Below are 12933 nucleotides of genomic sequence, written 5' to 3'. Positions count from 1 at the left end.
TAGTCTCTCTTCGACGGGAGAGAGGTTATTAAGCTCGTCGGGGTACCGATGCTTACAACCGATAGCTATATTGTTGACCGAGCAGGCCTTAGGCAGGCGTCTACGGTCGAAGCTAACGCGATACTCGCGGTAAACGTTAACTCCTACGCGCTCGTGCGGCGGAAGGCAAGCGTTATACGTCTAGATAGTCCTGGTCGCCTATAGCAGGGAGGGCGATAATCGACCCCTCCACGGCATAATCGAGAGCTCGCAAGGCGGGGTCTTCCTATAGCAGAAGACGTAGTAGGAAATCGGCAACGTCCTCTCGTCCGTGAACGCTTAGTAGAACGATTTAGTAGCCGCTACCTAAAGGGCAAGTGGAACTTCGTCGCACTAGGATCTTATTAATGACGCCTGCTCTTTAGCGCGGAAAGCGGCGTTATAGTAATATAGAGTAGACCTAACAGAGTCTCGTTGATCTTGAACGGATTCTCGCGTGGGTCGGGGCCTCGTGGGGGGGCGCCTAGGCCGCGTGGGCGGCGGAGAACGAACCGTTTGCTCCGCTCTAGGTCTACTCGGCGACGGGGAGGCTGGCTGCTGCGGGTGCCTTTCGAGGGACCGCCTTGGCTGCGTCGGAGGCGGAGTAGGAGGTGCTTGCTCTTCTCTAGGTCGTTTCGGTGATGGAGTGGGCGGCGGCTGCGTGTGTCTTTTAGGGGGGCGCCTTGGCTGCGTTCGGGGTGGAGTGGAAGGTGCTTGCTCTTCTCCGAGTCGTCTCGGGGATGGATTAGTTGGCGGTTGCGCTTGAGCGGTATATTTGTATTGAGCTTCACGGTGGCGGGTTCGGTCTTTAGCGCGCTGGCGGTCGATATCTTGCAAGACGCGGAGGATCTCGTCGTGGGGAACTCTGACAAGCGGTGAACGGCGCCGACGGGACCTGTGCGATTCAAGATCCCCCAAGGTGCGCCGAACCTCTTCGGGCGAAACCGTGACTGGCTGTTCTCGCGGCATCGTGCACGGGGACAAAAAAAAAGGAGCAGTTACCGGCGGCCGGCCGGGAGTAAGAATCCGGCGAGGAAGATATGGACCGGAGCGGGCAGCAGGAAGAAGGTGGGCCCGGAGCGGGCCGCAGGTGGCGGTGAAAGTGGCTGGTGGGCACGGAGCGGCATGCGGTCCGTGCGTAGGGGGGGTGGAAGGTTTGCGGGGGAAAGAGGCGGAAGAAAGATCCTTTCGTCACGTCGTTCCTCGTTCCTCAAGGCATTGTTAATGGCTGTGCTTAGTGTCCGATGCATGGACGGCATCAGGATCGTCAGACGTAACAGTCCTAGGACCACGCCGTTTTAGAGAGAAATAAAAGGGCACGTCTTTTCTTGACCACTCGTACCCAGCAATACGTCACAGATCTGGACGGGAGAAAGGTGAATAGGAGGGCATGCGGTGTAAAGAAAACACGCCCCGGTTCACCTTTTGCGCTGGGGGATTTGGCGTAGAAGGGGTCGTGTTTCGTAAAATGGCCGATTTACTACTCAAACCTGCATAACTAGCATATCACTACCGTGTATTCAGGAATCTATCCATGGTGACGGAAACATGATGCATTGATGCGCTCTTCGATTATCTCACCTTATGTCTACCTTTCTGCAGCTGCTCGCTCTCTTTACTGCTGCCCTTGGGCTGCTCTCCTAAATATGCGCTCCGGAGTCGATCGGGGGTTGACCCCTACAGGCGCCTTAATTCACCGGCCCCCGTTCCGCACTCAATCCACTGCCCGAACCCCATAAATCGGCCCCACTCTCGGCCGACGGCGACTTCCAGTCGGGCCGCTATCCGAACTTCTCTATGCAACTCCGGCGTGTACATGTCCACTCCCAAGCTTACTAGCAGCCCGTTTCATCGCTTAATTATCTCTATCCTATCGCTCCTATAGTTCTTTTAATACTATAGTTCTTTCGTTTAAATAAACCTCGTTATACTGCCGGCGGCGGCGCTATAGCTGCTACTGCTGCCGCGCAGTTAAGGCGGGGAATATACGCACCTAATTATGCGGTATCGGCGCTGCGCATTAACTAGCTACATTAACCTACTTTTTAGTAGGCTAAATAGTCAGAGTAGTAGGCGCGTTAGTTAGGCCCTAAATAGTAAGACTGCTAGGTACTCTCTACTTTAAGCGCCATAGCTGCCCCGCTTTCGGTATACAGGCTAGGCAGAGCGGTATACTAGCTAGTCAGGGCCCTTTTTCTACCATAACAGCCGCCACGCCCTTTAATTCGGAACGCTATTTAGGTGCTGGGGTTTTGCTTCGCCGACGAGTTCCTTAAGACGTCTAGATACATATACACTGCCATTGCCCTCTATAGGTAGCAGGCTCTAGGGGAGCTAGATTCTAGACATATGGTATTTACCCTCTAGGCCAGATACTTAGCCGTTAGGTCCCTTGCCTTGGAGCTCAACGGTTTTCCGAAGTATTTTAATATACTATGACCATCGTGATTCATTAACGACATTTCCTCTCCTTAAATACTAACTTATGCATGCGTTTTACTAACGGTGGTCTCCCTGTTCACCTTTTCGATATATTCCAGTGCCTCTTTCCACTGTTTCCGAGGCCCTCCGGTCTCAAACAGACGATATATGGCCGGTAAATCGGGCCCATCCATTAGCATCTTGTACAATCGCTTCTCATTCCACCAAAACTTCCAACCTTCCCAGCCCCAACTCCCAACCCTCTCGGCGACACCTGTGCCTGCCACCCGATTCATCCACTCGTACTCCGCCACATCTTTTAGCCGGAAACCCATCGTTGGCATTGGGCCGTGTTGCAGCGTATCAACCACATAGTTGTAGTGCGCGTCAATAGCCGTCTTCATTTCCACTTTAGAAGGCAACGGGTGGCCGCCAGACCATAGGCTAGCAATTGCCATTGTAGCCAGATCATATTGTGGAAACAGTGGCATAAAAATGAACAGGTGACCTAACACTGCGAGGGACTCTGGGTGACTCTCGGACAGTATACCGTGGTATAACCGGGCAAATGGTTCAGAGCGGTCGCGAAATGGTGCACTGTCTAATTTCTCAAACCGGTCGTCTGCGTACATGGGATCGGTTGGGTTACCAGATCCCTGAATGAGGGAAAAGTCATAGCAGTAGCCCGAGCAGGTAATGATAGCGTCGATGTTCGTCAGTTCTCTTCCATCGGTAAGGGTAACAGAGTCGGGGCCAGTAATTTCTTGAACTCCATGCACGGTTTCAATGGCACCGTGTCGTAAATAACGTGGTAATTCATCGGAAATAAGGGGAAAGCGATGGAGCGCGCTATCTATAGCACGGGGTTTATTGAAAGATGGGTGCGCTTTGAGGAATGGGAAAGCGATATTTTGCATGAGTCGATAAGCCTTATTGAGGAGGAACCCAGCGAAACGTGGGGAAATTTTGGCAATGTGACGAATGAGTATGCGAATCCGGCGAGTAGCATAATGATCCACCACGTGGCTATGAAGCTCTCGAGGAAGCTGTGGCACTTAACAATATCATCTCCAAGCATCCAAGGCAGACTTACCACATTGAACTGCTTTCTATGGCTGAGATAGACCTTCTTAGCACCTGCCTCCTTTAAGTAGCAAGATGCATCAGATCCTGTTGAGCCAACACCCACCACAAGGACATTTTTCCCCAAAAATTCGCTTGGGTCTTTAAATTCACAAGAGTGAAGGGCGTTTCCGGCGAATTTCTCGATTCCTCGGAACTGTGGTTGTTTAATGATGCTGAGCATGCCTTTGGCAACGACGACACGGTCATAGACGCTAATTGCTTCTTCATCTGCCTTGACGTTTTTAGTAAATACACGCCAAGACTTGCTTTCGTCGTTGTATGTGAGCTTGAGGACTCTTGTGGAATAAACGATATACTGATGGAGGCCGAAATGCTTTGCGTAATCTTCAAGATATTCTTTTAGATCAGTGGCTGACGGATGGTTTGGAAACGCTGTTTCGTCGTTACTCTCACGTCCTCAAAGGTAGGTTATAGCATAACTCACTATTTGCCATTGGGAAGTCCGTAAACGAGTTCTATTCAAGTATTATTAGCTCTATGAGTCAAATATTTGCACTGCGCGCGGGATGGATTCGAGTCACCACTTGTTTTGAGCTATTCGATCTTGTTCCAGGCATAACGGAAAGTTGCGCTTTGTCCAAGGTGAAATTCCACAGCCCGCCTATGTGATCATTTTGTTCAAATGCCGTTACTTTCAAACCTTGCTCGTTAAGATTCTTCATAGCAACCAGACCAAGTACGCCAGTTCCAACGACGCAAACAGTATTTCGCATCCGGGAGGCACTGGAAGTCATGGTGTTTACCTTGATAGGAGCGAACAAGAGAGGCCTATAGACACCAGTGAATATGACTCTCCTACACGTACTAGGAGACTGGATGTGAAGAGCCGCTGGACAGTCTAGCAAGTGAACGGGAATTTTGATTATACTTATACACAAGTGGTAAGATCTGCTTGCCGTCCCAGAAGAGACCTGCACTATTTGCAGGTGGCTTTCTCTCTTTGATAGATAGCTGCTTATAGTATGGTGGTTTTAAACACGCTGTTCACACCGCTTTTTGCGTCTGCGATCTAGTAAAGTAGAAAGTGGTACGGGTAGTGCTGCGGGAAGAGCATTTGTTTGTAGACTAGCACCCGTCATGTACCGGATAACGTGACGTGTCTTCCGTCTTGACCATCAGCGCGCAAAAAAGCAGTATAGAACGTCTCGTTTAGAACCAGTATAATAAGTAGCTACGTCTTAAATAGAGAGCGATACTTATATGCAGAGCTAAGCTCTAGTAGCTTATAGGAAATAATTAGGGTCCTAAGATGGTCTTAAAAGCAATTGCTAATATATTTTGCTATAATAGAAGCAAGGAAGCAGCTATATAAATAAAAACTAAATACTATATTAAAAACCTTTATATTATGCCTTAGTTAATTTAAAAGGGTAATAAAATAGGTAGTTTCCTTTCTAGTAATTACTTATACTATCTTTTAAACTAAATATTAAGCATAAGTAGAAAAAACATTAGTTAGTTTATTAATAAAGGAATAAAGATTATAAGAAATCATTATAAGTATTGCTATTTAGCTAAGAGTCTTTTAAAATCCCCTCTTTTAATTAGCTAAAATACGCCTTAGTTATTAAAGAAAAATCTTAAGTATCTTAAAGTACTCGTCTTATACGTCGCGCTCACCTCGCGCGAGGGTAAACCCCCATAGTAGGGCCCCTCCCTAAGGGGGACCCCTCCCCTACTAGCTCGGGCGCTCGAGTACGCTACTTTGTAGTTAGAGCTACCCGTTGATCTTGGTGTGGGGCCACAGCAGCCCAACTAAGTGTCTTCGCCACTTAGTTGGCCCAAAAAATCCGGCACAGCCCAAAAAATCCGGCACAGCAGCCCACCTCCAAAACGTCAACCCTATGCATCTCAACCGCGTTTTCTCGCGCAACTTGACTTTATTTACGTATCTTTTTGCCGGAATACATTATGACAGATAACATGGCTACCCTGGAGGCAGCAAAGCCGTTCTGGCGTCTCGTCGCGACCCCAGAGCCGATGTTCGTCGCTCAACAACACCAAAAAGAACGCCTCTTTCCGTGCGAGATGCGGCCATCCGTTACAATGTGAAGAGCTCATCCGTACAGAGAGCCATTAATTTCATAAGAAACCCCTTTTCCCGTGCTCCAGGGCGTCCATTGGCGCTGACGGAGGACGAAGACGACGCCCTGGTTGCGTATGTACAGTGGATGGAACGCACCGGCATGCCCGCCACGAGAGAGCAACTTGAAGCTGTTGCAAATGCAATAAGAATGCGTCGAGATCCCAATGCCCGCCCGGTCTCGTCAAGTTGGCTTGACAATTGGCGTGGAAGTCATCCTGCGATCGCGAAGACGTATCTCAAAGCAGTTGAACGAGCCCGGAAGTCCTTTGAAGCCCACGGGGTAGAAGAAGTCGAATTTTTCTACTCAAAGCTTCGAGAAATCATCACCAGCTACCGTATTGGCAGTTCAGAGATCTGGAATGAAGACGAGGCCGGAATACGCATTGGGTGCCTGCGAGAACGCATCCAAGTTCTCATCACGCGCACCACTAGAGTCAAGAGCACCCGGCCCCGAGTTTTAGACCCAGCAAACCGAGAATCCTGCACGGTAATTGCCTCAGTTAACGCAGTGGGGGACTCTCTTCCACCCTGGCTTGTTTTCCAACATTACCCTACCACCAACTGGGCCGGCATCGACATCATGACAGGCGTACGGTTTGCCCAGTCGCCAACTGGCTTTTCCAACGCAGAGATACACCTTGAGTGGGCAAGGCATTTCAACTGCTGGTCTTGGGCATCGTCAGCGCAAGCAAAACAGTCAGGAAATTCGCTGGAAGAGTGGTTCGGCTGTGACGAGCATCTTCGGCGCCCCAACATGGGGATGAGTCGCGTGGAGGCGCCGCCAAACCAACGGCCTGACGACGAGAAGATCTACCGATTGCTTGTTGTGGATGGCTTTACAGGGCATACCACCCTTGACTTTGCTGAGTATTGTATCAAGTTTGATATCATCATTGCTATTTTCCTCCACATTCCACCCACCTCATGCAGCCGCTTGATGTTGGGGTATTCCAGCCACTAAAGTCAGCACATCAGAAAGCGCTTCGGAAGTCGCTCGCAGAAGGCAACATATCATTTTCGCGGGTCAACTTCCTCACAGCTTTTCAGGACGTATATGAGGCTGGCTTCACGCGGCATAACATTATGGCGGCATTTGAAAAACAGGCCTCTTTCCTGTCGACCCAGCGCCGGTGATCACCAAGATCCTCCACGAGCAGCTACGACAACAGCAGCCGATCAATCCTGCATACGCCTCGCTCCTACCCTCGGAGACGCGTTTCCAAGTCGCCGCGGATGCCCTCAATGATATCCGGCAACGGTATGGGCCCCTCATGAGCTCGCCATCACGAGAAAACTTGCGGGTTCTTGCGAAAGTGAACACCGAGTCTATCGCGATGGCGTCACATTCCCAGGGCATAGTCAGCGATAAGAATAGCCGAACCCAGGCGTATGCGAATCGAATGAAGAGAGGCAAGATTGTCAGGCCGCGCGGAGAGTTTATCACGAGCTCCAGCATGGCCGACATCACCCGGGAGTATGAGGAGCTCCAGGCAAAGCAAACCCGGCTTCAAACGCGCCAGGAGATAAGGATGCATCTTAAACGAGTTCGTGGAGAGATGCAGAAGATCCGAGAAGACTATAAAGTCGGGAAGAAGCAGTTAGTCAATGGCAGAGTCAAGACATTGAACTTTAAGCCCTGGCTAGAGTTTACGGGACGAGACGTTGAGTTCTACACTCTGGAGCAAAGTTGCGATACCCTCATGCGGGAGCTCAAAGAGCCATCCAAGGAATCCTTTTCTATGATACCACGAAGAGAAATAACTCCGCCAGAGATGTCAGGGCGCGCGCAGCGACCCGACCTCGCCCACTTACAGATATGTCGTCGTTGCCCGGCAGTGACGATACCGTCTATTTCACAGGCCTCGATCTTGACAAACATAGTGAGGATGGCGCCGACGATGAAGACGAGGACAATTTACTCGACACGCAAGAGAATATACCCTCATCGCCGCCGTTAGCAGCGGTTGAAGCGGTAGTCGATACACCATGCCCTCGACCGCGCACCCGATCGTCCAACAAGATACAGCAGACGCTCCAGGAACACAGGTATGGATAAAATAGCTCTCAGAGACGCACAACAGGCGAAATTACTACATAATACGTCTATTTGGACTCACAAACGCGGTCTTCCTATCTCTTCGACTGGAAGGCGGCAGCTCCTAAATAGGCCCAAAGACGTGATTTTTTCACTTTTCGTTGTTACTTGCGTCTTTAGGTGATCCGCAGCTATTGATCACATGTATATTTTAGCTATTTGAAGTCGCATTGACGGCACCATGAAGCGAAGCGTAGAATTTCCCTTGATTTTGCACCCCAAATTGAGGACCCTGCTGTGCCGGATTTTTTGGGCTGTGCCGGATTTTTTGGGCCAACTAAGTGGCGAAGACACTTAGTTGGGCTGCTGTGGCCCCACACCAAGATCAACGGGTATCTAGAAAATTTTAAACATTTTTCGCTAAAAGGAATAGCAAAAGGATAGTACTAATACGGGATATTAAGGTACCCTGCCTTATAGCTAGTGTTAGCCGAATAGAGATTTCTACTTAGCGAAATAGTAAAACTTATTATTATAGGCTAGTAAATTATTAGAGTAAAGCTATTTGTACAACGCCCTTTTACTATTAGTACAATAGATCCATTTTTTCGGTACGTACCCGCGCCAGGCCCCCGCACCACTTGTACCGCGTCCGCCCTGGCAAGTACCCGTACCTTCTAAATGCCCTCGTCCACACATACACACACACTTTGCGCCCCTTCCGCCGGCGCAGCTGCGGCCGCACAACGCGTCCGCTCAATTCGCTCAAATAACGCATTTCTAGCCTCAAGTTGATATTGCAATAGCCCACTAATTGACCCGGCTACAGCTGCCGCCGCTGCCGCCGCCGCTGCCGGATAGCTTTAAATTTATGTGTATAGATAAGTAGGTAGGTGTAGGTGGGCGCAATGTATATGTGTGTGGACGAGGGCATTTAAAAGATACGGATACTTACTAGGCCGGGCGCGGTATCTTAGGCGGGGCGGCCTAGCGGGTGTACGTACCGAAAAAATGGATCTGTTGTACTAATAGTAAAAGGGCGTTGTACAAATAGCTTTACTCAATTATTATAGGGCTATAGTAACCTAGTAAAAGCCTAAGCCGGTAGGGAAGTAAAAAGCAAAATATATATTATATATTAAAATAGCTCTATATACTTATATAATATAGCGTAAAAAATTGTAATTATATATATATATATATTAGCTCTTAAATAGCTAGGGTTTTTTTCCTTAGCTTTTTTATATAAATACATATTATGGTACGATCAGTCAGGTAGGAACGACGTTAGGGGGTATAATACTACGTGTATTATGTTCTTCCGTCCATAGCAAGCCTTGCCGCTTATTAGCCAATTCTGTTCTCTTTTGCCCTATGGTACATTTTTGCCTCTGCAGTGGCTGTGGGTACCATTTGCGCCATAGATCACGCTTGGCTAGAGCCTTAACTGGGAACATGTGCCCATTAATCCCACTCAAATTCGCGTAGCCATGCCAGGCAAGTTAACGATCGACAAGGCGCAGAAACAATGCATCAATACGTGGCTCTTCTCTGTTGGCTGAGAATGTTAAGCTTTCGTTTAAGGGTGGGGAAGGGAGGGAAGTTAACCTAAGAATATGCGTAGACCAATTTCTCTGTTATTACTAGTAATTAAGTCCTTGCATTAGGAGAGAGTGCGTAGGTCGCGCTGTCCTTCCTGAATGAAGGGGTCTGCAGGTGTAACTATGTGTAATATGTATAATGTACAGGGACCAACAGGATTCCTTACTAAACAAGCTGAAAACAGATATCTAGAACTATATATGTGACTTCCTGTATGTCTTACATGGTGACTACTGCATTTAGTGCCTCTAGAAGCATCCCTGACGCCCTCGTCTACTTCCTTTACTAGTAAGCACACCCCATAGTGTTAAGCCTGCGTGTAATTCCTATACATTAGTCTGTAACACAGGCTGGTTTACAATACACCCCTTTATATAACTCTGCAAAGAGGGGGATGACGTGGTGGTAGAAGCCTTGAGGGCCCTGCACTTTCTGTCAGGTTGAAGAGTTGAAACTTGCTCCCCCTACCAGCTGGGGAAAGCTTTCCAGCTGCTCTACTGGCAGGCCTAACAGGGCGGCAACAACCAGACTTCGCTACAGCCAGGGCCACGAAGAAACCAGCACGAAATGCTACCTCAACCGACCCTTTCCTTTTTTTGGCTGCCCTAGAATTTTGCATCCGTAGTTCCACTCCGTTTGCTGAGTGCCCCGCATCCCAGCCAACAGCTATAAATTAGGTGCTTCGTCCATTAGGTTTTAAATAGTTAATAGATGCTCCTGTTTTATACATCCCTAAAGCTTTCTTGAAAAACGTCAAAGCATGTCACTCATGTTAGATCGTCTTCTCGACCGCTGGGGACGATCTCCCATCATGTCCCCTCGGAACTTCCAGTTTACGTGTGCAGTTGGCGGAATTCTCGGCCTAGTTCTTGCCCTCGTGGCGTTTATTGTATCGGGATTCCTTCCTCCCATTTCACCTTTATTAGATGCCGAACAAACCGCCAGACACTATCGCAACCACGAGAAGGGCATCCAGGCCGGTGCGGCCCTAATAGTCGTTTCAGGCATGTTCTACATCCTCCTGACGGTGGCCATCTCGGCCCAGATGCAATGCATCCCCAACCTGCACTACGCTGTGAGTGCTCTCCAGCTGGCCTTGGGCACTGCCGGCGGATTTGCATTCCTATTGCCGGGTTTGATGCTAGCCGTCGCAAACTACCGCCTCGACCGTCCTGTCGAAATCACGCAAACCCTCAACGATATGTTCTGGATCACCTTCTTGTTGCCCTGGCCGACCTTTATGGCCCAGAGTTTCACAATTGCCTATGCTATTATCATAGACTCACGACCCAAGCCTCTTTTCCCAAAGCCCACGGCGATACTCAACATCGTCGCCCCCTTTATCTATGTGCTAGCCGCCGCCGTGCACTGCGTCAAGACCGGCCCTATGGCGTGGAACGGTGCAGTTGCTTTTTGGATTCCGCTTGTTGCCTTTGGCTGCCAGGTTGTCATCGACTCTATCTGCCTTATTCGGGCTCTGTCAGCAGAACCGGGAACCGGTGGGAAAAATTTAGACGCCTTCCCTACCAGTCCGGAGAACTGCCCTGACAATTGTGCGGCCCGTTCGGACCATAACAACTGCCAAGGCTAACAAGGCGAGTTCACTTGCCTGCCCAAACGTGAACCACGAAAAGGCTGTCTAGCGAGAGGTAGGCAATGAAGGTGCTTTGCCATTATGAAGATTTGCAGGGGCTTGAAGATATGGCTTCGTGGTGAATGGGTTTTTTGACGGCAGGGCGCAGACCAAAGCATCAGCCGTGGAGGGAGGTCTTATTTGTTCGGCCTAGTGTGGCTAACAAACACCGTCTGTACAGTCCGACTAGACTGCAGAGCGACCGACCGCGTCTGGGTCGTCATCGCAAGGCGCACAATTTCTGGGGACAGAGCACGACTTTCGGTTGAGACTATCTTGAGACTCCCTAGAAGCTGTAATGCCTGAGCAACTAGATGAAGCTTGACTTAAGCCGCACACATCTGCGTTGCAGTAGATGACAAGATGATAATATGGCAAGAGACGGCGACGACATCTTGACTCGCTATGATTATATTTAGTAATTACTGATAAAATTAAGAGATATGGATGAGGATATACTGAACAACATACATGAAGATGTTAAAACTATCCGTATGTATTTATTTATCATTGAGTCTCAAAATGCAGATCCGGAGCACTATAGGCTAATACTACGTCTGTCGTGTCAAAGGCTAATTGGAAACGGCTGTTGCGGCAACCTGCAGCCCTTGAGACATAGGAAATAGACATCTCCGGCAGCGAGGAGATACTATCGACACTTAGCGCCGCGCGGACTGCGACTAGTTTGCCTCTTAAATGCCAGTAGTACATCTAACTACATACTTAATTCCGCGTAAGACTAGCCACTATAATGGCGATATTAGCCGCAGTATACTCCTTACTGCTTAATATTTTAATATACTTAGTGATAATGGTATATAAAGTGACTGTTCTTGGTATATAGCCTATCCCAGACGCTATATGCCTCGATGTGTATGCAAAATGGATATCCCTAATACTATAGCCTAATCTTGCGTCGGTCGTGTTCAAAGCTAATTGGCAACGGCTGTTCCGGTTACGTGCGACCCTTGAGACACAGGAAAAGACGTCCTCAGCAGGAAGATACACTGAAGACACCCAGCGCCGGCAAGGGCATCACTAACTAACCCCTTTTCACGCCTCCATACAACCTCATCCAAGCCGAATATTCTTGAGCTTCTGTCTACGGAGTGCGTCCGCCTGACGATGAAACCCTACTGCCTTCCGCCTTCGCCCTTATGAAACGTATATATCTCCATCCCAGCTTGACGGGAATTTCATTCTCGAATAAACAGGGGGGTTCAAGGAAACGCGCGGTCATGAGGGAAAGGGGGGGGGGGTGTTTAACTCCAAGTACCGTACTTGCCATTGAACGTTCCAGACACGCCCTCCTCCCCCCCGCCCCCCTCCCCCCCAAAAAAAAGCTTAAGATTCTCGGCCCGTCTACCTACATTCGCGGCGTCAACAGAGACAGCCATGTATCACTCAGGAGCTAGTCTCAACACCAGGCTACTATAACATCATTTAATAGATGATCGGATCGCTTGTGCCAAATCGTTATAAAATATATATTGCTAAAGTTATGCATTGGAGAGATCGGCCGTATTGCAGCGTGCGACTGCATGAGCTTATCCGTGATAATGCCACTTAGGGAGCTGTCAGAGCAAAGAAGGACTTATAATACGCGTTAATAACACCTCCAATGGGGGTGCCCCTATTTTGCATGGTGTAGCGGTATTTTACCAGCATGACAGGAGCTAATGTCCCCCCTGCTGGTTGGAATCTAGATACCTTTCTAAGGATCCACGTAACAGTACTAATTTATTTGTTGCTGGGAAGACCGTAACAGATAGACATAGATGTCGTCTCTGAGGATACCGGTATTTCTAGCGGTGACCAAAGGCATTTCATAGCGGTTGGAATTGTATGTTGCGTTAATCTGGAGACATGAAGAGAATTATTGCCACATTTTGCCACTTTTGTTGTATCCCTAAGCGGCATTTTGAAAGCAGCGTTTAGTTTCGTCCGGTCTAAGCTTATATACGGATACATAGTCTCCTAGACTTAGAGAGA

At 48.8% G+C, this 12933-nt stretch overlaps 1 protein-coding gene across 1 annotated transcript; it reads left to right on the top strand.

Annotated features, from left to right (window-relative positions):
* Positions 1-10119: 10119 nt before the first annotated feature.
* Positions 10120-10899, top strand: HRG_00636 (putative integral membrane protein; the record flags this gene model as incomplete). Its single annotated transcript, XM_044859107.1, has 1 exon — positions 10120-10899. One exon carries the CDS (start codon positions 10120-10122, stop codon positions 10897-10899), a length of 780 nt encoding a protein of 259 aa, XP_044725507.1.
* Positions 10900-12933: the final 2034 nt, after the last annotated feature.

This window comes from Hirsutella rhossiliensis, assembly GCF_020360975.1.
Source record: "Hirsutella rhossiliensis strain HR02 chromosome Unknown scaffold00001, whole genome shotgun sequence".
Taxonomy (NCBI): Eukaryota; Fungi; Ascomycota; class Sordariomycetes; order Hypocreales; family Ophiocordycipitaceae; genus Hirsutella; species Hirsutella rhossiliensis.
Note: the sequence above shows the minus strand (reverse complement) of the source record. Positions and strands in the feature narration are given on the sequence as shown.